The sequence below is a fragment of the Haemorhous mexicanus genome, chromosome 1 (genome assembly GCF_027477595.1).
Source record: "Haemorhous mexicanus isolate bHaeMex1 chromosome 1, bHaeMex1.pri, whole genome shotgun sequence".
NCBI lineage: Eukaryota > Metazoa > Chordata > Aves > Passeriformes > Fringillidae > Haemorhous > Haemorhous mexicanus.
In genome coordinates this window covers 21,408,427-21,433,068 of record NC_082341.1, presented here as the reverse complement: position 1 = coordinate 21,433,068, position 24,642 = coordinate 21,408,427, and the positions used below count along the sequence as shown (strand labels likewise).

The 24,642-nt window shown below is 40.2% G+C and overlaps 1 protein-coding gene across 2 annotated transcripts in view; it reads right to left on the bottom strand.

Annotated features, from left to right (window-relative positions):
• Positions 1 to 24,642, bottom strand: part of FAM171A1 (family with sequence similarity 171 member A1) — an 87,742-nt gene that overhangs the window by 25,597 nt on the left and 37,503 nt on the right. Inside the window, exons 2-4 of one of the 2 annotated variants that reach the window (XM_059842580.1) lie at positions 11,650 to 11,877; positions 5,367 to 5,459; positions 251 to 409 (exon numbers count right to left, since the gene is read on the bottom strand). In XM_059842580.1, the coding sequence (XP_059698563.1) occupies positions 251 to 409; positions 5,367 to 5,459; positions 11,650 to 11,877 (480 nt within the window). The remainder of the gene's footprint in view (positions 1 to 250; positions 410 to 5,366; positions 5,460 to 11,649; positions 11,878 to 24,642) is intronic. The other variant, XM_059842589.1, reaches the window with a different exon arrangement.

Genomic DNA, 24,642 nt, shown 5'->3' with positions numbered 1-24,642 from the left:
GTGTGACCAACTTGTCTGATCTCCCAAGGCCAAGGGGTTTTAATCTCTGCTATTCAGTGGCCCCATTTAAGGGATAGGAGACCTTGCCCTCTTGCTCCCTGGAACAGCATATTGGTAGGGCAGTTGAAAATGTCATGTCACCCAAATTTGAAAGAATGTTTGCTGGAATAGGGAATGGAAGCAAGGACAGGATCAAAAGTCAAGCCCTGGACCAATATGAAATCAGAGCAAAACCAAAGTAGTGGGTTACCTGTTCCATTTCCATCTAATCCCTGCAAATAAGGGAAACTGTCCACTTCCCAGGGTGAACTGGCAGCAGTCAGATAGGCTGTCAAATCACTGTAGCTAGTGTTCTCTGGCAATTTCACAGATCTTCTCTGAAAGTGAACTTGTGGCTGAGTCCGTGCACCTAAAAATATTAAAAGTGACTTTATATCCGAGGTGGGCAGAATATTTAGGTGTTCATATTCATGGAAGCAATTTTACCTTTTTTTATCATTATAAATTGCAGTAGCTTGAGAAGGACAGAGACATCAGAAGGCTATTATGAAAGATGGAAAAACAGTATTTTTACATTTATTTTGCAGTTGCCATTATTTCTCCACAGGAATTCCAGAGCAAAATTGTGGAGGCACCTACTATCAGAAGCTTTTCTGGCTATGTTGTTTCTCCTCCACTTCCATTGCATGCCTTTTTTAATTAGTATAATTGAAACTAAAACAAAGTTCAGAGGTAGGGTATGCAAAAGCTTAGGAAAGCATCCAGTTCACCATATTTGTTCAAATTTTGTTTTCCCTGAAATAGCAAAATAAATGCAGTTTATACTTTTCAAAATTATTTTCTAAGAGACAGTTCTACCTGTACTCTCAATTAAGTTATTTAACTTCTGTAAAGCTTTGGCCATGAAAACTAACTCTGGAACTGAGACTGGTGACTATTGAAATCACTGAAGGAAAAGATTCACTTGACAAACCTTGGCTGAAAAGATTTTCCATATTTTCCCATATGCAAAGAACACATCTAAATCGAACCAGATTACTTGGCCTGTAACATTCCTCTCTTTTTCTCTGCTTTGTACAGTGTTAGCATTTCTTTCAAGCTCCCTAGGTGTTAATTGAAGGGTCTTTGCTGCAATATGATTTAAGACTGTTTCATGTACTATGGCATTTCATGTCTCATTCAAATCCCAGCTTATAAAGTCAATAGTCTTTTTCAAAGGATACTCACCATTAATACTGTTTAGCAACACACAGCAAGACTCCATCTGCAAGTTTGTGTGCATAACATGCAAATTAATTTTTAAATCAAAAGCTATTGTATTCTCCAGAGTTCATTTTGAATACACACAGAACACTTCCCACACAGCACAAAATCAAGAGGCAAGCAGTTTTCTTCTTAATTCACATTGGACTATGTGATTCAAAGATGTCAACTCAGAACAATTTTGCATCTTTTCCCCCATTAGTCTCTGGCAGCACTTTTAGGTTACATGTAGCTTCACTGTGAGAAAGAATAATGAGCTTGACTTCCTCCTAAGCTTTGTAACTGCCAGTGTCATTAACCTAGAGACTGGAATCTTTCTTGCATAATTTTCCAGCAAGAACTCTAGCTGTGAGAAAACAAAACTCCACAGACAAAATGTTGTATTGGCTAGGAAAAACGTACAGGAGTAAGCACCTCCAAAGAGCTGATCGTTGTTTAGCTGTCACTTCTCTGGTAATTCTGCAAGAAAAAGCTATGAAATTGCTTTTATTTTTTAATTTCTGGAACCTTTTAGTGTTTACAGCAGGCTCTCAAGATTGGCAGTAAGTATCCTTAAGTGTTTAAAATAGTCATTAAACAACACCTGTGTGAAATGGGAAAAAACCTTCCTTGTCTGATTTCTAAGCATAAATGGAAAAACTATGTAAAAGATTAACAAAACTGACTGCAACAAACTTAGTCAGGATTTATCTCCTGTGTGCTCTGCAAGTAGCAGTTTGCTGTTCCTCGGGGACTGATGTGCTCAGGCACTTTGGAACCCTCTGACTGCACTGCTGAGTGGACTCCTAAAGCCCATGGGTATACACACCCACAGTAAAAAACAGGGAAGAAAACCCCACAACAAAGAAACTGGCCTTAGGATTATCATCAGTAGTTCAACGTAAAATCTCTGGTTAAGATGCATTATCCCAGGTGCCAAGAGCTGATGTTTTATTTCCAAAGATACAAACTAAGCAAAAATTAGAAACTAAGTAACTATTGTTGAGTCTGCAACAGAGTAGTTTATGGGTTTTCTATTAAAAAAAAAGATGGATTTTAGCACTGAGGGATCCATGAGCTGCCAAATTTTAACTAGAAAAGGAGGGCTCAGAAAGCCAACCCCGGTTCCTTCAGTCCTACAAGCAGTACAAAGCCTTCTTATGGCAGAAAAGCCTTCTTATGGCCTTCTTTATGGCAGAAAACCTGCACAACAATGACCTCAGCTATAAGCTTTGAGGGTGAAGAAACAGCCTCCTCTGTGACAGTGCATTTAATAAATCAGTGCAGAGTAGGTAATTCACACCCTAGAAAAACAAATTCCTCCACACTGATTATTCACCAAAAACCTGGCACTCACCCTGACTCTCCCCTCAGTTCCTCAGCTGGGTCTCCCACACCTGGCAAGAGACTCCAAAGGGGCAGAAGACTGAGAGCTTGCAGAGAAAGGCTTATGAGGGAAGCAGCTACCAAGGCTTTCACCTTCTGTCAACACCTTGCTGGAAGATAATCCAATGTTCTCCTTTATCGGAGGCCATAGTGGATTTTGGGGCATATGTCTGGGTACAGATTTATTAAGGGAACTGGAAATGGTAGAAACTTGTGCTGACCAGACTCTTAAGAGTATTTTTCAACAAGTCGTCACTTATCACTGGCTTCTATTACTGAAGATGCCTATTTTTTACTTATAAAATCCAGTTTTTACTTATAAAACCCAAGCACATTCAAGTGTAAAATGTGCATGTGAGCTCTTCCCACATGATGTGAGCCATGAGGTAAAGACTATTGAGCACTGATCTCACCTTCTTTAAACATTCTCTTGTCAACACACCAGCCAGATTTAAATTGTAGATTTAAACTTCAGTTTGCCAGTACACTCCCGAGGAAGTAACCTCAAGGAGTCCCTGTAAGGCACCTCTTGTCACCCTGCGTATGTGACATCTGGCACCACACCAGCATTTGAGGTTTAATCTATGTGAAGTAACATCTGAAGTCTCACCAGTTCATGCTCTGGTTGCTCTTGGGTCAGAGACAGACAGGGTCCCCACACAGCCTCCATTCACTACACACTGAAATTCAGCCCATCACTGTGCTGCCATTAAAGAACTTCAGTGACCCAGGGGCTGGCAAGCCCCATCCCTCACAATTACTGACAGTGGATTGTAATGCCATCCTGCATCAACTCAGACAAACTTCTCAACTGCATAATACATGGCTTGCTTGATTAATTATTCAAAAGCAATTGGTAACTTAGTGTACCAAGACAGGCCTTTCTTTCCCTTTGACTGCTGCTTCAAACACCAGCGTTCCCACTCTGTTCCTGGTTTAATGAGTTCTGGTTTGCTCTCAGTTTTGCACTAAGGTAACTCCTGATCAGCTCTTTTGAAACAGTGTGAGGTTACTGGGAAGTAAATTAGAGAAATAACAGAGAAAAACTAGGTCACAAGGATTTTGGATGGAGACTAGAGAGGCTCCATTCAAATACTGGAACAATGTCTAGGCTGTCTTTCTTTTAGGCTTCATCACAAGAGAAGTCCCAAGAAAAGAACTGAGGACTGGACCCATAAAATAGATTTTACTGGGCAAGACTGCAAGTTCAAATCCCAGTCCTTAGCATACTCCAGGTACCTCTTTCTTCCTTTATGCTTTTTTCTGCTATCCCAGAAGAAGCAGTTAAATGATTCTAATTCACATATATTGTTAACACATTGGATCAAGTCACTGAAGGAAAGAAGATCATGTCGAAAATATTTATGAGTCTCACTCAGCTGTTAAATGTCCCTCTAGTCCTTTAGCATCCCCTGTTTTTTTGAAGGAAGCTGTGAACATGAAAATACTGTTCTTTTTCAGTTAATTGCATAATATTAGCACATTTGCATAAGAATAAGAGTATTTAATACAGCATGATGATGGAATACTGTTGGTAAACAATGTTTCATGTCTTGCCTAATAGAATCCCTTGTGTTTTAGCTCAGTTCACCATCCATCTAATTTACCCCATTAGACAATGTCCAGCTCTCAAACTGCAGAATATATGTACAGCAGCTCTTTCTCCAGCTCCTTCTGAGCATTCCATCAGCTGCCTAATTTGTTTAATGCATTTCCAGCTCCAGCCATATCTAGTGCTATCACTAATGAAAAGCCTATTGTGTCTGGATGGCTTCTAACTAAAAAATATGTCAGGAAGGCATAACTGTATTATATTCTCTCAGATAAAACAAGGTTATCTTGGAATACTATTGAGAGAACTATTTCTTTGTTTATTAACTACACAGTAGAGTTTAAAATGATGGCAAGCATAAGACTTATTGTGAGTAAGACACCATTTATGCACAATGAGTGCCCACAGGAAGGATATGCCCATGTTCTTGTTCAAAGTATCTTTAAAATCCCCTGTTCTTTTATTAACAGATGTACCTCAGCCAGCACATTAGTTGGACTAATTTATGTCAGACCCCTAAGTCAAATGAACATTTTATTCTTCACTGTGCAGTTCAGAAAACACTGTTCCTCTAACTGATACTACAGTTATTTTAACATCTGTGTTTGGCCTAACAAAAAGGTTATTTAAACTTTATTTTTCTAATACAGTGGGTTTCAATGAGTAGGACTTGGGTTTGCAGGCAGTCTGACAGGGGGTTCACAGGAAAAGCAAGTTTATACAGGGTATACAACAATGCAGATACAAGCAATTTTCAGTTTTTCAATGCCCTAAACATCTAAGTCATTCACAATAGGAAGAAAGAAAAAAAAAAAAATAAAACCAGAGAAAAATCTTAGACATTAAAACACCAGAAAATGTCTCCTTCAAGGATAGTTAAATGAGGCTAGATGAAAAAACATCCCACAGATAGTGAAAGAAATTTAATCTCTAGCTCTCAAATGGCACTATAAAGTCCAAACTCATTTATTACCATGTAACTTGAATTCCCTAGTCCCAGCAGTCAGGGATGAATTCAGCTATTAATTGTAAAACAATCCCACAGAGAAGCATTCCTCAGGGAACTCCGAACTCCCCACCGAATACCAGTCTCACTCACAGGACAGAGTTCAGAAAGCACTGGGCTCTCAGACTTTTTCCTTAGTGTCCCTCAGATTTCAGTTCTGACCTCCCAAAGCCAGCATACCTTGAAATCCTGAGACTATCTGGACTACATCATCGTAGACCATCAGAGTAGCTGAGCGTTCAGGAAGAAGGCCGAGGCTCAGGGAGGAGAACACTGCAGGAGAGAAGGGATTTAAGTGGCACATCTTTCAATTCTTATAACATAATCCACTAACAACAGCGCTTACTTTCTTCACGTTTTTGCAAAAGCAGGCCACCCAAACTATTAAAATCATATTGTATACATGGCAGAAACCACATGCATTTTCTGAACCAAACAGTTAAATTGCCAGAGTAACTACTGAGCTTAACAAAATGTTGTGTGCTTTGACTCCTGCACGTCACGCATGGTAGCTAAAAGCACTGGAGAGTGCAGCGTAAAGCAGGGTTTTGTGCCTTACATGAAGCAATTCCCAGCTCCACAGAAAGACAAGAAATACATAAAGAGAACTGAAATGCTAACTCAGTCTGGCTGAGTTATTTTTCTGTGCAACAGCTATACTTCTTACCTCAGGAATATTTTAATGAAATTAAAGTTCTAAGAACTTTAAGATGCTTACGTAAGTTATACAGAAAGGCAAAGTATGATGATTGAGTCAGAACAATTTGCTTTAAAATGCAGCATGTACTGAGTCACCACCTACACCAGGGAAGTGGTATTTATAGCAGAACTACTGTCATCCTATCAGTGGTGTGAAAGGGGACAGATAAATGGTATTTGCTGCAAGAAGTCCACCTGCAAGGACCTCCCTTCCCACTGGGTACTGACACTCCTTGCAGGGGGCTGTGTCAGTATGCTCACACATCTCTGCAGAGTGAAAAAACAGGATATAATTTCATGCCAAGTTTTTCAGACCCAAAAGACCCAAAATACGGAAGGAATTAGCCACAGAGCCCACCGGCCTCCTGCAGCTATGAAAACAGTAAGGAGCACAACTGCCTGCAGTCCACATGTGGCTTTCAAAGATGGAAGAAGACTAATGCAGACTAGTTATTTTTGGTAATACCTTGTTACTATTAATAACTAGTAATAACTGGGCAGCATCCTATACCTGGAGAGTACTCATCCTAGTCTGAAGTAAATGCAAGCTGAGGAAGGCATTCTCAGAAACAGTCAACAGAAGAACAACACAAACTCTTCTGATTTTCTGGAATTTTATGAATTTCCTCTTAATTAATACACATTAATTAATCCAAGAGACCATATAGATGTTAGCTACCAATACGAACACTACACAATTTCTGCTTTAAGAAATATATTCTCCTTTTAAAGATTAAAAATTTTAGTGTTTGGGAGAAGCAGGGGAGAAAGGAGAAAAAAACTAGGAGAAACACCATGAAAATAACTTCCATCTAAAAGATGGTCTTAATGACATACATAAACATTAAAATTAAAAAAAAATACGTATAATGTTATTGCAAGTACAGCTGGGCATTTTCTTTCCAATGCCCAAATGTGAAACAGATCTACACATTAGGCAACATAAGTAAGAAAGCCTAGTGCAAGTAGCACTAAGGCCACACAATTACAAAATTTGTCTTTACTCCAATAACTTAATTTGTATGAAGAAAGCTAATATAATTTAGACACCCTGGGGAGCTCAATACAATCAACCATGCCAACATCTTCTTCCATATGTGCCAGACTATAACGAATATATAACCTCTAAACTTCCCTTGGGCTTTTCTGCACAATCCTTTCTCAGCATGACAATGACAGAAAGACACAGCTTTTAAGGCCAGAAGGATGACAGTGAGGATCCAGCCTTATTCCTGTATAACTACAGCCTTCCCCGAATTAATTATTGCTGCAGATTCAATAGCTGTACCAAAACTTGAAAACATGTTGTAGAAAAACTCCAGTTTTATTTTACAGTGTCCAGTGTGAAGAACATACCACAACATCAATGTTCTCATAAATAATTATGAGGGCAGTTAAACAATGTGCCTCTTTACCCATCAAAATTTATAGAGGTTCAATTTTCAGCCATTTGATCTTCTTTTTATACAGGCCTGCTAGACAGAAGGATTCTCTCTGACCCGTTTCCTGTTCTCTATGAGGGTATTGATGGACTATGATCAAATTACCCCATGAACTTTCTTGCTAATGAACAAAATAAATTAAGCACTTTCAAGTCTTTCCCTGTAAACTGCATTTTCCAATCTTTTAACCACCCCTAATAAAAGCCCACAGTTTTAAACATTCTTCTTGAAGCACGGATCCAGAGCTGGGCACGCATTTCCCTGAATGGCTATGCCAAGGACAAGTCCTGAAATAGCATACTCTGCTTTCCCAGTTTTTAGCCTTATTTTACAGGTAAACAATTCCAGATGAGCTCTCCTCTCCTCTCCCAGAAATACCATAGCCATCATCCTCTGCTCCTAAAACTGTATTTCACCACAGTGAACACTATAGTTTTCTTTGACTGACTGTCCTGGTTTCAGCCAGGATGCAGCTGTTTTGTTCTCTGCTGCTGGTACAGGGCAGTGTTTTGGATTCAGGATGACAACAATGTCAATAACACACTAATGGAGTGGGTGCTGCTGAGTAGTGCTTACCCTCAGTCAAGGACTTTACAGTTTTCCATACGTTCTCAGTGAGATGCTTCAGAAGAAGCTGGGACAGGACAGTTGACACAGACTAGCCAAAGGGAAATTTCATACCATAGAATGTCATGGCCAGTGTATAAACTGGGAGGAGCTGTCTGGCAGGGGTCAACTGCTGCTCAGGGATGGGCTGGGCAATTGTATTGTGCATCACTTGCTTTAACTCGGTTTTACTCCCCACTCTCTTTTTGTTAAGTCTCATTCTTGTTATTACTATTATAAAATTTTACTTTATTTCAATTATTAAACTGTACTTATCTCAACCCAGAGCTCTTAGCTTTGTATGATTCTCCTCCCCACCCCACGGAGGCTGAGGGAGGAGGAAGCAGATGGGTGGTACTTAGTTGGAGTTAAACCATGACACTGCCTCTACCAAGGAATTCTGAACTGTGCCACTCTCTTCATTGCATACACTGCTCCAAAAGAAATGTCATTTTAAATAAGGATTACCAGTCACAAATGTTTTCTTCCAAATTATTTGCAAAGAAAAATCTAAGCGTTGTTAAGAGCAGACAGATGAACACATCTTCCATCATGAACACTTCAACAACTCAAGTGATGTTAAATTTATGAACTGTTAATAAGTGGAGTCATGGCACTGCTGATAAATATTTTAACGGAAGAAGAGATCTTAAATCTTTTCCTCCTACCATTTATCACTATGTAAATAAATAATCCTTCTGGTTAAGCAGTAAAGAGGTAGTAATTATTTTTGTTAATATAAGGGAAGTTAATTTTGGCCAAATTATAAGAACAGAAAACCTTCGATGTTTACTCCTTGAAGCTACTGCAACACTATCACAAGTTCAGTGGCTGCACAGCTTTTCAGCATAACACCATCACTAATGCACATTGCCTGTGATGCAGGAATCCTGATCCTTTGGCCAAGTTCTGCTAAAGTACATTACCACCCTTTAGCTTCAAACCTACTCCCTGCTCATGGTTATCATTATCATTTTCCCATTTGAGGTAAATATGGCCATAGTTCATTTACCACAGCACACAGGATGGCAGCTTAAACACTGCCCTGGGTGGAATGCTTCTCAGAGTGGGGGATCTGCTCTGCAGGGGACAGCTCCTAGGACTGTTAACAAACATTTCTGGGAAATGAGGATGCAGCTGTATAGGAGTGCCCAGACTGCACACTGCAGAACGAAGATTGAGATGTGCTGCCTGTTCCCCATCATTCAAACCAGCTTAAAAATAACAACAAAACAACTTACACATTTTTCTAAAGTTCTATACCATGCTAGTTAAAAGCACGTTAGGCATTTAAATACAAACAGTTCTTGGAAAGTTTTTTAAAGACTATAGGTGACTTAGTCAATACAAAATATAAAAGCCTAAGTATCTTAACTTGTATGTCAGGTACCTTTTCAGGACTAATTCAAAGAACAACGCTATCAAATCTACATAGGGCATATCAAGTTATAACTTGTTTCTTTAATCAAAGAAAGGAATAAGTTCAAGGTACAGGAAGCAAAGTAAAGGACTCAACTTCCAATTAAATCAATTGCAAACTATCTACCAGTTTCACTGGGGGACGATCAGAGGTGAAACGATTCTACTTTCAGAGCTGAGCTCATGTTTCAGCCATGAAAAGAAAGACTTTGTGGAACCGATACAATTACTGCTCTTTAACTTCAATGATTTACTGAAACAAAAATGCCCTGTTTCATTCCCTTCCCTAAAAATCAGTACTCAAGAAAAACACCAAGCAAAAAACTAACCAAACAAACTCCAGGCTACAGAAGAGTACATCTCATTCAAAAGACCTAGGATATAAGTCAGAAAGAGACAAGACACAAGGCACGGTTATTGCATAATTTCATCTGATAAAATCACATGAAGTATGCTGAGAAAGCTGCACTTCATCTTATTTACAGAGAGGAAAACTCAAAGGAAATTTCTAAACAGAGTCACAGAACAATTATGGTTGGAAGGAACTTCTAGATGTCATCTCTTCCACCAAGCAGGGGTTGTCCAGTTGAGTTCTGAATGTCGTTAAAAGTGGACATTTCCCAGCCTTTCTGTACGACCTATTCCAACTTTGCTGCTTGTAACATGGAGGGGTGGGTCAGGACAGACAGACACGCACCCCCAAGGTCCCTGTGGCAATAGCGAGACCTTTATTGGTTGAGCCCAGCTTTATATGGCAGGTTTGAAACATCCCAGTCTATAATATTCTTTGGTCTGCTCTTAACACCTCCCAGTTTCCTGACCAGTGAGATGTTTGCAGCTTAGGAAGTTCATGGAGTAATTTGATCATAGTCCATTGGTGATTGGTTGAAGTCCCTGGGTGTCAACCCAGGGGCCAGTTTATAGAACCTGGCTGGGTTTCTTATTTATAACTGAATTAATTGCTCAGCCACACACCAGCTGTGACAGCTGCTACTGTTGCTCCCTGTGAATTGTTGCCTTTTACTTTTACTGTTGCATACTGTTGAATTGTTGCCTTTTACTTATTTGAACTTCTCCTGGCTGCAACTCTTTTCAGTTGCTTCTTATTCTTTCACCACACCCCAAAGAGCTTGACTTAGTCTTTGCTGTTAGCTCCATTAAGAAGCTGAAAAACACGGTGGAATACAGTACAGAAAATGTGGAAGAAGGCACTCCTATCTTATCTGAAGCAAGTGAAAGCAGATAAGTAAACAGCACGTTGAAATGCCTAAAGCATAATTCTGGGTTTGAAGAGATTCACGTTCCTTTTCCCTTCTGAAAACACATTTGCTACTCGACCTTGCAGCAAGTCACGCAGCCCTTCTGGCTATGTTAATATTAATAAATAAAATGGAGCCAAGGCATGGAATTCAACACTGCCCTGGGAATGTATACACTATTTAAATATTAGTGCACTTAAAACCTCCCTTGGCTTTGGCCTGGGCTAATTATCAAACCTCAAGTGTGTGTTATTTAGGTGTGATTTGGGTATAATACAAGCCTGAGACCATTCCTGAATTACATGGACCCGAACTGTAGTTGAGGATTACAAGAAGGGCAGATGAAACTCGGGATATGATCTTCATATAGATGTTACTTCTCAAGGTTTGAAAATTACCCTCAATCTGTCCTTTTTAGCAGTCAGAAATAGGCTTCATGACTCAATTTTTCCTCTCCTATCACCAATGTAAGGTTCTGAGGCATTCTGATAAAAAACTAACATGCAAGTATTATTGTTATACTTGTTTGCCTGTGGAAGAAGTAAAGGCATGCTAGTTAAGTTAGTAGAAGTCCTTACATCTGGATAACATAACTGCAGATTAAAACTGTTTTATTGACACGGCTAAGAACTGAAAGACAGGACATTTTTGTACACTACAGCCTATGGTGCAACAGTTGTTGCTACACCTTGGAAGAAAAGCAAGAATACACCACAGCTGCTGAAACAAGGTTCTTGGAAACAGAGTTCCCAGAAAGAAAAATATCTGGAATAGATTTCTCTTTTCTATGGAGCTGTAGGAGCACCAACAGGTGTTTGAAAACTGATGTAGCACTGCACCGAGGACCTTCACAAGGAGAGTGAATCTCTGCTCAGCCTTGATGCTGCAGCTTAACTGAGGAAGAAATGTTACTATTTTTGAAATGTGCACGTTTCTCTTCCCACCCAGGATCTCAAGCATTAAAACACATCATACAAAACTGTGTAGCTTCCTTTAGATGCAATATCTTACCTCAGAACAAAAATAAAGATCTCTTACCAGGCAATCTTACAGGTTTCCATGGTGCAGAATTTGGCACATATGCATGTTTACTAGCAGTCACTATCAGCTGATTGCCCAACTTATACTGAAACTTGAGGAAGGCAGTGCCATCTGCTCCTGAGGTTCCAGATGCAATGGAGATCTGGTTGGTAAAAATCTCAATGAAGGCTTCAGTTACTGGCTGATGGGTGCTGGCATCGCTTACATGGACCTTCAGTGTTACTTCTGTAATGACAAAACAACCACAGCGATTATTTTCTGAAAAGCTTCTGTGGGAGGCAGCAGTTAGAACATGCTGACACACCAGTGACTGAAAACACACCAGCTCTGACATTTTGGTGCCATGTATGACTTCTTATACTGGCCTGAAGCTCTCCATCTCAGGCAGTCACTCTTCAGAGACACTGTAGAGTCTGCTACAAGCCAGACCACGTCCTGAATTATTGCCCAACCGCTAATTCCAACTGTGGAGGCATCTATCTTCCACACGCCTCCTGTGACTCACATACAGCTGGGCAGCACATCTCCAGGGCAGGCAACACCCTTTGAGAGGCAACATGTCAACCACAGAGTACTGCTGTACTATGGCAATTCTAAATGTGTGCTATCAAACATCCTGTGCTAGTCACGGACAGCAGGGCATGGAAACTCTTTGTAAGGTCCCTGCCTTGCTTTGCCTCTGCTCTAGCCAGTCCTCTCCAGCAGCAGTGGGGAGAGGGAAAGGCTGCAAGTTGGGTATGCTTCTCACTCCTTCCCAAAGCAATTCTCTCTGTGTAGCAATGGAATGGCAGAAATCTGCTGTGACAGAAGCCCAGGAAGAAAGTGGGCAATAGAGCAGGGCTGTGCTGCAGTTGGATATTTTCAGCTCTGGTGGGAGAGATTGCCCCAGCTGGCACAGGACTTCCCTGGTGATGTCTAACCAAGGTGGAGAAGTCCCACAGGATCATGTCCATGTCCTCAAAGCACAGGACAACCAGGTGGGATGCAGAGTGCTAGCAGTGACAGCAGCAGCCCTGACACTACTGTATCACCTGTCCCCACGTAGTAATGGTGAGAAGCAAAGAAGTGATGATTAAGGCAGTCTGGAGAATCATACATCCTGCAGATATGCAGTCTGAAGCCAACACAATGGACTACATTTTTCTTGAGTAATTTGCCATTTTTCCAGAAAATAATTACTAGTTTGAATGTTTCCAGATGTACAATATTTGTCCACTCCGGGCACTCCTATGACTAAACCATGCATTGTGTCACCAGGCTTTTGTTACATAAAATGGAGTGGCTTGTGCAAGACAGTCCCTCTGGAAGGCATTCTTTCTATCTATGATTATTTTTCTGTGCCTACAATAGTTCAATTGCCTCATGCTCTAAAGCAGCAGCTGTTGTCTTTCTGCAAAAACCATGACTTAAATCCAATGCTGTGTTGAAAAGACCCAGCAATGCTGGGTCCAAGACAGCAATGCTTCCATTAAGACATTCCTTGGGTTCTTTTCACTTCCAGTTGGCCTCTTCCTCTTAAATGAACACCTCCCTCTCTCTTTTCTCTCCAACGCTCCCCTTCTCTCATTCCCATCCTAATATCTGGAAATTCTGTTGTTCTTGCATGAAGTTCCCTCCCTCAGCTTACTCCATTCCCTAAGGTAGTACATGGTATTCTGCAAACTCCCACAAGGAGGCTGAACAAGATCCTCTCCTCCCACTCCATGTGTAAACATTTTTGCATGTGATGCCCGAGAAAGAGGGCATGACCTCCTGTTCATATATATTCAAAAATATTACACTGATTTCTACAGAACAGTACTGGTGGTACAGTTCTGTTTTATTACTAATGCCTTATAAGAACTTATTTTGGTTTAAGCCCTGGGTCAACCAGACATGACACCAAGAAGAAAACACAGAATTTAACAAAATCTTTGTGGTGAGTTTCAATAGTATGGGGAGAAACACACTGTAACAACCTAGAAGTTTAAAAGGACGTGAGGACCTAATACAAAAGTACCAGCACATCTGTCCTAAGGGCATTTCAGCCAGAAAGATCAATATCTTGGGCCCTTTCATAAGCAGAGACCCTCTCTCTGAATCCTACAGTACTGAAAACACCAATATCAAGCAGCCCTGAACAAAAACCCCATTAGAGAAATTCATCATCATTGTAGCCATTGCTTTAGAACTTGGCAATGGAGGATGCCAATTTAGATGGGATCAGCATGAAATATATTCCAGCTATTAAAGATTCTGGACTTCTTCCCAGTTTTGCATTTAGTAGTCAAAGGAAGCAATGTACATTGAAAAGCAGTGTCCACATACTCTGATGTCCAGTACAGAGTGCCTCCTTAGAAACCTTGCCTTGACTACCAAGCAACTTGTGAAATGTTGAGTATGTGAAAGGCAGCCACATTAATCAATGTAGGAAAATATATATATTCATCTATTTATAAACAGGAGGACAAACAGTGTAAGTTTTAATTTTCAAAGTGGAGGGATGTGCCTAGATCCAAAGCCAGATGCACTCTTAGCATTTCTCACTTTGAATTTCCTAGTAAAGAATGCAAGAATAGATGAGGTTAAGAATAATGGGTGGTGCATTAAAGAAAAAGCAAGAGAACAGGACAAGCTGAACACTGCTGTTAGCAATTTCAGTAAAATGGTAGTTCAACCTTCTCCAAAAACAACCACATATAAGGAACCAGGGAGCTCTGAAATATTAAATACTAATTAAGGAAGAGGGTAAGAAAACAACAGAAGGATTATATCAATTTAATTCCTTATATACATTCAAAATTCTAGAAGAGAGACTATTACTAAAATTGATCACAAGAAAAAAAAAGAATTTCCTGTATTCACAATTCCATCTTTCTCTTCCCAAATCAGAGAGCTAGCCATGGGTATCTCCAATTGGAAATTTCTTTATGTCCCACTCAATGGCTATGTATGGGCTTCTGTCTGCATACTTCTCTCTTTCTGCATCCCTCTCTTTCTGATAAGGAAGGACAGGGGCTTCCAAAATCCTTCTTCTAAACAGAAATGACAAAGGCAATCACCCAAGACAGAATGCTGATGTCCTGAAAGGCAGCAGACTGGAACTGCTGTTCCAAACCAAACCACACAGTCCCTAGATCAGACACTGGGCTTGTTTTCTCCTTTTTGATATTTAACATGTTTTTCCCTGAGCAGATAGAGAAAACCCTAGCAGCCTGAACAATCCTAATTCCTTTTCATGTGTTATCTTCTCTGACAAACATGTGAAATGTATACAACTTGCTTAATTCAGGGCCTTCTCCCATGCGACAGCTCCTTTTTCTTATCTAGTGCAGCAGTGAAGTCACGAACACTAAACCTACAATATCACTGTAATTTCCACAGCAACTGAATGATTAAAAGCTTAAAACTGGAAAGAAATTGTTGAAGAAAACATCCTCTCAAACAGGGACGTGATGAAAAAACCAATAAAAAGAGACAGTAAGTTTCTGAATTGCTAGGATATATTCAGGCACTTCTGGAGGATCAGGGGAACTGGAGAAGGAAAATAAGACAGCAGAGTAAGGAAAAGTGACCCAAGATCAGTCTGATCTCTAATTAAGAGGGAAGTCTTAGATTGAAAGACTAGGTATACTGGATGAAATCAATTAGAAGCTGTTTAGAAGACTTACTTTAAGCTAAGGAATAGAGTATTTAAAATATCTGGCAAACTTTTTAGTTGGAACTCTCAGCAAAGAGTGGGTATAAAGCAGGTACATTGTTCCTGAGTTCTGCAGCCTACCACAGCAAGGAGCTCACACAGAATTAAAGACACATGGACTCACAGAAGAAGCACAGCTGCAGATGAAGGCAGGGAACTGAAAGCACTGCAAAAGATGAGGGAAACCAAGCCTGCTTCATTCTCCCACTGTTGTATGTACAGTAGAAGTGTTTGCTGAGTTCTGGAGGAGCTTTGTTCTGTGCTACTAGTGAGGTCCTGGAGGAATGGGACATAAAGGCAAAGAGTGCTGATACTTCCTCATTCAAGAGCAAAGCAGAGATGGCTGAGGTGATAGACCCTGGGCTGAGGAACTCACCCAGGGCAGCTGTCTGCTTCTCCAGACAAGCCAGCCACAGTCAGGACAGGCTGTGCTTGAGTAACAGCCCTGTCTGATGCACCTGGCTCCTGACTGGTGTGGTGTGAACGTGTCTCTTTCAGACCTCATCTGTCTGCATGTCTTCCCTGTTGGCTGGTAGCACTGGTGGGCACAGGTACAGAGCCAGAGTCACTTGTCTGCACCACTAGTGTGTGTCCTGCCATTATATTCTTACAGAAAAAATCCAGGTCCAAAACAAGAACCACTTAGGATAACTGTCATTTCCAGGAGATAAACCACAGGCAAAAACACCCTTTCTGGAAGGGCAAAAAGCCTGTGTCTCCCTGTCTGTAAGTGCAGGTAGGAATGGGCCATTTGCAGATGTTAAACAGTGCAACCCTTCAACTCTGCGTCAAGAATCCCAAAGTGGGAAAAGAAGGTAAGTGGGAAAAGAGAAAATAAAACCAGCAAATGCAGGGGTAAATTCCACAAAAAGATCAAGGCTGATGTATAGGTATGCTCAAGGAAGTCTAGTATAAATCTGTTCTCTTATAGTCCTTTGTCTTCTTTTAAACACTAAACCTCCTACTTGTTCTTCAAATGAGTGCAAACCAAAACTACTAGTTATTGTGAAAACAGCTGCTTAAGTGCAGCACCCTCCCAGTTGTGTAGTACTAAAATTATTGTAAGCTGTATAAAAAAACTCCAGCATCTTTAAGGTTATAATTTGGGAAAGTGAAAAAAAGACCAAAAAAAAATCCCTAAATGGTAACATTCCAATCCAGAATCCCATCTGTCTTCTTAATCTGATTTTTGAGATTTTACTAAGTTTAAACTTTCTCTGAGCAATCCTTCCTGTGCCATCTGCTCTATGAACCCTACTGCCTCTCCTGAAATACAATTAACCTTAAAAAAAAACTTTTCTTCACTTGTAACCCCTTCTTATACTCACAACTGCTCTTTACATCACTGTGAACTCTCAGTTGGGGAATGGTTTCCTGCTATCATCACTGCTGTCTTCTACAACTGAACTTCTGAAAAGTGAAAAGCACTGGTTTTAGGAGGTTTGGGGCTTTGTTTGTTTGTTTGTTTGCTGTGTTGGTTCTTTTTAAGTCAGTAACATAACACAGAAAATAAAATGCTGAGCGACCTGAGCAAAGGCAAACTGTCAGATTCCACATACTGGAATAAACAGAGAAAAGTTATGACACAGACTGAAAATCTAAGATCCCAATCCTATTTAGATCCCAAGCCTGCAATTTGGTTTCTGTGCACACACCCCTCTGTCAGGCAGACTCCCACTGACGTGTGCTGGACAGATGATCTCTTTTGGGAGCAGGCTGACACAGGCAGCTGCGATCACTTAGCTTTTCCTTTGGGGGTCCCTTATCCATGGACAATGTCAGGATATTACCAAAGAAAGAGATATTTAAATTATCTATGTTTTGGTTAGAAAAAGAAAGCTTCCTGCTCATTTAAAAAAAGCCATTATGAACTTTATGTAAAATTGTGTCCTGTGATCCGATTGAGCTTACTGGCAGCATGCCTAGCTTTGAATCCTACGTGCCAAATGGATAAGCCTTTCTGTCTCTTAACCTTTTGCCCATGTGTGAGGTCAATCCTCAGCCAAACAATAGGATTTCCATTTATCTAAAGGAAAACACTTTCCTAGAAAAGGAGTGTTCCCTGCGCTTTAGCCACAGATGCCAACTCTAGCATTTACATATTGCATCTTCCTAATGTGCTACATCAAGAAGGCTCTGCTGACAATCACACTTTAAAATAGCAGCAGACTAAGTTTGTATGAAGAAAAGGAAACGTGAATGTAACATCCCTCTAGAAGTAAACAGACTCTGACCTTCACTGATGTTTTCAGCTGAAAGTTCTCAAGTAGGACCTCAAATGGCAAACTACACGTGCTTGAACAAGATTTGCAGTGAAGATGATGACATCCTCTACTCACAACTGGCTCTAGCCCTCATACAGGAAAATCCATAGTGATACACAACTCTCCCCTCCACCACATGTGACTCAGGTTTCAGCTGGGCTGAGTGTCCAGCACTGCTTTCCAGGGAACCCAACCATGCAGAGGATGGGACACAGGAGGTCTGCTCAGGGCCTGTTCAGCGATTGGAGAATGATACCAAGGCTGTGCAGTCCCCGGCATGGGGAAAAAAGTTCCTTACTACAGTAGTCAGAAATCCAGTAAGGACTACACAACACAGCTTGGTTCTCAGACCCAGGTTCAGGAGGAATTTAGAAAGCAGAGGGGTTCAGAGAAGAGACACATAATAACCCAGGGGACAGTGAAGAAGCCTTGGGACTGGCCATCTGAAGAGCATGACCTCCTCTTCCTGCAAGAGAAGGCTGGATCACCGTGCATAACAACAAAACTGCACAAGATCAAGTCAGCTGAGGACCTTTAGTCTTGCTGACAGAGACAGCCAACAGCTGTACATAGAACCTAAGCAAATTCAGGTGTCATTTCTTGGCAACAGGAGAACAGCTTACTAGATAGTAGACTCAGGCTGTGAGAAAAAAATGGGGTTAACAGCTTTAATTTTAGTTCTAGGCGTTTAAGGCTTACAATCAATGTCAAGAGTTAAGAGAATAATGTTTGATTCCAGAACATTCATGAAGCCAGCCCAAGTGTTTGCTTGGGGTGCTTCTTTTTAGCACTGCAATCTGAATTTGCTGAACACTTTGTAGTTTAGAGGTCCAGGGGATGACTATCACTGGGCACTTGCAGTGTGATGACTATAATTAACCCCACACCTCAGAAGTCAAGAAGGAACTTTCTTCCTCCAATGCACAACTGATGGATTTCTGAGTTTTCTTTTATTCCTCTCTTTTGCTCTTCCTCAGAAACAGCAGAGTGCAATGACAACTGCATATGACACTCTTGGCTGACTGACACAGAGAAGCCCCCACATGGTGCCTGATCAGAGCATTCTGCTCACCTCAACTCTGAGGACAATCAGGATCCAGGACTGTGGAGGAAGCTACACCCGGGTAGCACTTGAGGCTTTTTCACCCTTCTCTGCAGCTCAAGTAGATTCATCTGTATTTCTCATCTAACAATCCTTGCTGCTCCAAGTGCCTCAGGCATTGCTGGCACTGTGGCTGGTTCCCCTAGTGCACAAGAATTTAATTTCCAGGGGATTGAAATCATTTATCTTAACTAAAATAATTAGTCTTAATCCTCAGTCTTCAAATACAGCACAGTTGTCTGTGATATGAAGGTCAGACAGGTGCCCTACTTACCTCTTCAGGTTTAAAATCCATTAAACAAAGTGTTCATAAACTGAAATGATAAATACATTAATCTCACAATGCATTATGTCCCGGGCATAATGCACACAATTTTTAGTAACATGTCACAAAAAGAATTCTACTATATGAACTAGAGCAATTTATGACACATACAATGAAAACCAGGCTACTGTACAACCCCTGTGTTCAAAGGGGAGGGAGGGGCAGTTACAGGATAATAAAATAAAGACATCCATCATGCAACAGTCCAACATGTAAAAGAAGATTTACATATCCTGACCTGCTGGAGCCTAGAGCATTATCACCAAAATTAATTTCTTGGGAAAAAAGGTAGGAATTTGCTTTAATTAAAAAAAGTGGGAGCCATATGCATTATGCCCAGATGAGACTCTGATACCCTATTGTTAAGTGATTAAACAAGCATTTATAATTAACTTGAAACTCACACGGCTATGAAACTCATGAATAGCAATAGTTGCATTAACAGGTCTGCCTTTGATCTCTACAGGAACTGCGCATGACACAAACTAATTTCATTTCCAAACCTTGTCTCTTAGACATGGAATTAAATAAAATACTGTCATGGAAGGCAGATGGAAGTTGAGTTTCAAAGCTCTAGTTTGCCACACGCATAATGTATTCTTCACAAGACATGAAAAAGTAATCCCTACTTAAAGCCCTCTTTTTTTTTTTTTTTGTTTTTTTTGTTTTTTTGTAATAGAGTTCTTTGAAACTCTGTTTGGGGATATGAAATGAGAAGTTAATGCACAGATATTTTCCAGTTGCTCAGCATTAGAGTTCTCTACTGACTCAAGACCTCAGCTGATTTTGTGACATCAGCTCTGACGATAACACCACACTGAGCTCAGCTGCTTGGGGTTTTAAGCCAACTTCATACCTACTGCACCATCAGTCTAGTTTGGGGGAGTGCAAAAAGGGAAAGCTTGGATTTGCTTAGCCAAAAAGGCACGTGTTACATTTTCTCCAAACAACTTTATCCTAAGTCTATTAATAGAAGTATGCATCTGATGAAAGCAGTTTAAAGCAGATGTATTCTATGTTCAAGCAATCCAATGTATGTTCAGTGGGGCAGTGAGGAGACAAGCACTTTTTTTCCCCCTCATTTTCAAGCGGCTTTAATCTTAGGTTTAATCTCTAATTTCCAAAGCCTGTTGTGAAAGCAAAGCTAGGTATCACTTTGGAAGAGGGTATTTTCACTTGGGTTGTTTGTTTTTAAACAAACCACTGTAACAATTCAAACAAACCCATCTCAAGGGCCTCTCTACATTCCCATTGCAGCCTGCAGTGCAAACTTCCACTTTCATCTCAGTAATCCACTGACGTAAGCTCATGCACAGACAGAGGCAAACTATTGCACTTTATCTAGGCTCTTGCACGTACCCTTTCTTCAAATACCTCAACAGTCGATTTATAATCGCTTCATTCCTTTAAGAGGTTACCCCCAGCTGGCAGACAGGAAAATTAAATCATAGGTGAAGCTACACATGGTAACCATCTCAATCCTCCAACCCAGCCAGCCTGAGCAGAGAGCTCTGCAGAGTGATGAGGAGTGCAGCACTACTGTTCAGCTACTCCACAGCAAAATCCTTCCCTCCCCATCTCTTTGGCCTGGCTGTGGACTCTTGCTCCTTCTCTTGGGCTACCCCACTCCCCCTTGGACCTGCTGCAGCTTTGGTTGCATTTCCTAACCCAGCACTGCACCAGCCTAACAAACCATGTGGCTCAATGCCAGCTTATCAGGCTGAACTGCTGAATCAAAGCAGCCCCACGTGCCAAAATCAGCAGAACAGGCAGGTGTGGGGGTGGAGAGTGGTGGCCAAGTGCAACACTGGCAGAGGAAAGGAAAGGATTTGGGACCACCCCTGCTGGTTCACAGGCATTTCAGTCAGCTCTGCTGCCCCCCTTTGCAAGGGCACCCGCCCATCTCCTGACCTAGGCAAGCTTAAGATCAATATTTGGCATGTACAGTTGTAGTAAATCCTCATTCTGCCTAAATTCCAAATCCCATACTGATTCTCCAGTAACTTCCCAACCTTTACTGCTGCATACTGGCACTACAGCAGTAAAATCTCCTGGCTCCATAACTACAGGATGCTTGTGACAATGCCAGGAAAGGGCTGGTATGAAGCAGGACAGACTTGCACAGGCATTACAGAATGTTTACAACAGCTCTTGAACACCCAAAAATCTCTACAGTCAGTTGGTATTTGTGACTGGGTGGATGGAGGAGGTTACTGTTGTTTCCTCCAAACCCTAAAAAGCTTCCTTTTATTAACATCTCTACATGACACTTCCTGTGACTTCTGTCACAATAGCACCAACATTAAATGCCACCCAACTTGTCTATATTGAAATTTTCCTATCCTCCAAAATTATTTCCAAGTTTTTGAGATTTTTCTGTTCAAAATAATATTTCTATTTCCTCATTTGGAATAGCTTAAACATTTAATTAACCTGTGATCTAGGTCTTCTTCTAGACAATCAATAAAAACTTTAAATAAAATAGGACCCGTTACAGTTCCCTTTATCCTAACACTGTAAAGCAACCCCAGCTTAATACATGGTCATTCATCACAACACTTTGTTTTCTCTTTCATCCAATCTCAGTCACATAGAAGAAGCCTTCTGATCCAAGTCAATTAATTTTTCAATTAATATTTTTGAACCAGGCTGATGTACTGTCTATATTTCAGCTATGATGACTGCATACACATGCAGAGCATACATAACTGACTCAGCAAGCAAAACTTGTGTCAGTTTAAATTACTGTAATAGCCATGGTGATCTAAATTCTTGGCAGGGGATTATTTTTAAGGGCCATTATGATTTCACGAGAAAAATAATTCTAATCAAATTGAAACAGTGAATTTTGAAAAATTACTTTTTATTCCCCTACACTGGAAGTCAATTATGTAGATCAGAAGTTACTGGCTCTTCCACAAATTCAAAATCACAATGGAAAGGTACAGTTACACTGGCAACGTTCATTTTTCTTAGGCTCACTTAGACGGTGGTATATTAAAACCACAATGTGACAATGAGGGTTTGACATACTGCTCACACACCTTATCTTGCCTTCCAAGATGGGAAGAGCACTGAGAATACCTTTGTATTTCTTGGTCTCCTTGCAGCTCTGATTTCCAGAGCTGCTTAACATAAACACATGATTACCACTGTAGCTAGAAATGAAAGTTTGGGGGTCCACAAACCAGGCTTTGGGAATGCGTGAAAGTAACTTGGGAGCAGCCTGTTTAGGCAGTATATATAATTGCCTATCTAAGGGGAGTGTCTGAAAGGGATAACACTCTGATGAAGGAGTCCTGGGGTTCACAAATCAAAATGCTAAAAACCAATGAATCACAGCTGATCAAACAGATCAGTGAATTATCTGTTCTATTTAGAGATCAATCTTGATGTAAAATGCTGTGACTGGCCAATAAATGGCAGAGGAAGGCTGAGAGGAGATGGGCAAGGGCTATGTGCCCTGAAGCTCAGGAAATAATGCAGGCTGGGATTGACCACAGCTGGGGCAAACAGGGCTGACTGTATCTCAACACAAATGGCACCCGAGGGTGGCTTATATGAACAGCTAAGTCATTTGAGTGAATCAATTGACTACACCACTGCTGAGTGGATCAAATATTTCTCCAAGTTCATTAAAAAATTGAGACTGTCTCCCAAACTAGCACAGGGAAGGTATATATTCATGGCTCAGACCAGCAAAGCGTGTAAGAATTGAACAATTAGCAACATAAACAAATAAAATCAGAGATAGTTGTGGGCTGGTTTCAACCCTTGTATTCCTTCTCAGCAGCTGGTGATGGCCAGCATCATGATGGTGAGCTTATTACAGAGACCAAGAAAATGTACCACATATTGGTGTAGCAATGGAATTAATATTGTCGTTAACGTATTTTATATTAACAAAGTACAAATTACATTGGCATTGTGATTTTGGTATATTTTTTATCATTCTGCTAAATCAAAAATCCCACATAATGTTAAATGTATCTTCAAATAAGTAAACTTTATAATACACATATGGCCTACCTAAAAGAGCCCAGTCAGAGCATGTAAGATTCTGGCAAATGCTGACATTATTTACTAGTTTGTCCATTTGACAACATAAGAGACTTATTCCTTTTACTCTGGCATAAGCCCATTGTAGATATTTATAGCTGTAAACAGCACTCTGCTCAAGTTCTTTCCCTCAGCAAAGAATCCCTCAAATTCTTTCATTTTACCTTGTCTGTTTCTTATACTTGTGTTACAGAACACACATCTACTTACAAGTAACACCATCACACAAGGGCTGCTGGTATTTTCAGTTGGACAAATACAGCCACTTTCCCACTGACAAGCAGATATTTAGAAATGAAAACATTCCAGTGGCGTGCTCTGCTTCCTTGGCACAGACAGCAACATGAATATTTTGTCAGCTACTTAGTCTATGCATTAAGCAAGCATTATAAACTATTATTATATTGGTTTAAACAAACAGCTGTATGTCTGGAAAGTGATCTACTGTGTGCAAACAATGCTTAGAGGAGAAGCAGGAGGCCTTTCTAAATACCCAAATCATACAGATGCTACACTTATGTTGCATTACCAGGATGTGCTGGGAAATTTGCTGGGATGCAAATGAAAAAGGAGATATATGAGACCAATGATCAAGTTCTAAAAGAGTAAAATATGCTCTACTATACGTTGTGCCCAGAATGAATATAGTGTTAGCACTTGGGAACATGGTTTTCTGATGAACATGGCAGTGCTTGGTTAATGACTGGACTTGATCTTAGAAGACTTTTCCAACCTTATAGATTCTATAATTAGCAGATAAAAGGTTATGCACATACACACGTATGCTAAGTTAAACTGAAAACACAAGGTACATCTAATCACACTAAAAATGACAGCATCAACCTAGAAGTTTCCTTGACAGTACCAGCTGTTATCACTTCCCTGAAACCCATTCAAAAGCCAAGTTTACAGATACTTTCTTGAAGTTAAGAAAACATGTATTTCATGCACGGATATCTTCTCTTTGTTCATTTGTAATTTATTCTGTTCTCACATTTACAAAGGAGTTTCTAAGAAAAATTGCAGTATTCAACAGTTAATCATTACTTTAAAGGAACTAGTCCAATAAATTTAAAACATATTCTACCATACTTAGTCATAAATACAATTCCAGTGAGTAATACCATAGTGCTAACATTCTAGTAAACATGTAAATTAGAGATACAGATTCCTCATCTTTCCTTCTCAAATTTAGCAGCTGTAGGAAATCTATAAATACCAATTTTTAGCAACATATTCAGTGTCTCCAAGTTATGTCTTATTTTGACATTCACTTATCTAATTCACTATACATTTAATTTTAAAGTTCACATAATGTCCTGAGATTTGGGAAATTAACATTCTGCAATATAAAAGTTAGGTATTCTTTCTGTTTTGCTGAGCATATGTTCTAAACCAAAATTGCTCTTTACTTTTTTTGCCCCTCTTCACACTAAGACTCTGAAAAAAAAGACCCAGCCCACATAACACAAAGGATGTGTGTATCTATATACACTCACAATCTGCAGCACACAGTTATACAGGAAGGCTGATTTATTTATTTCAACAACAGGTCTAACAA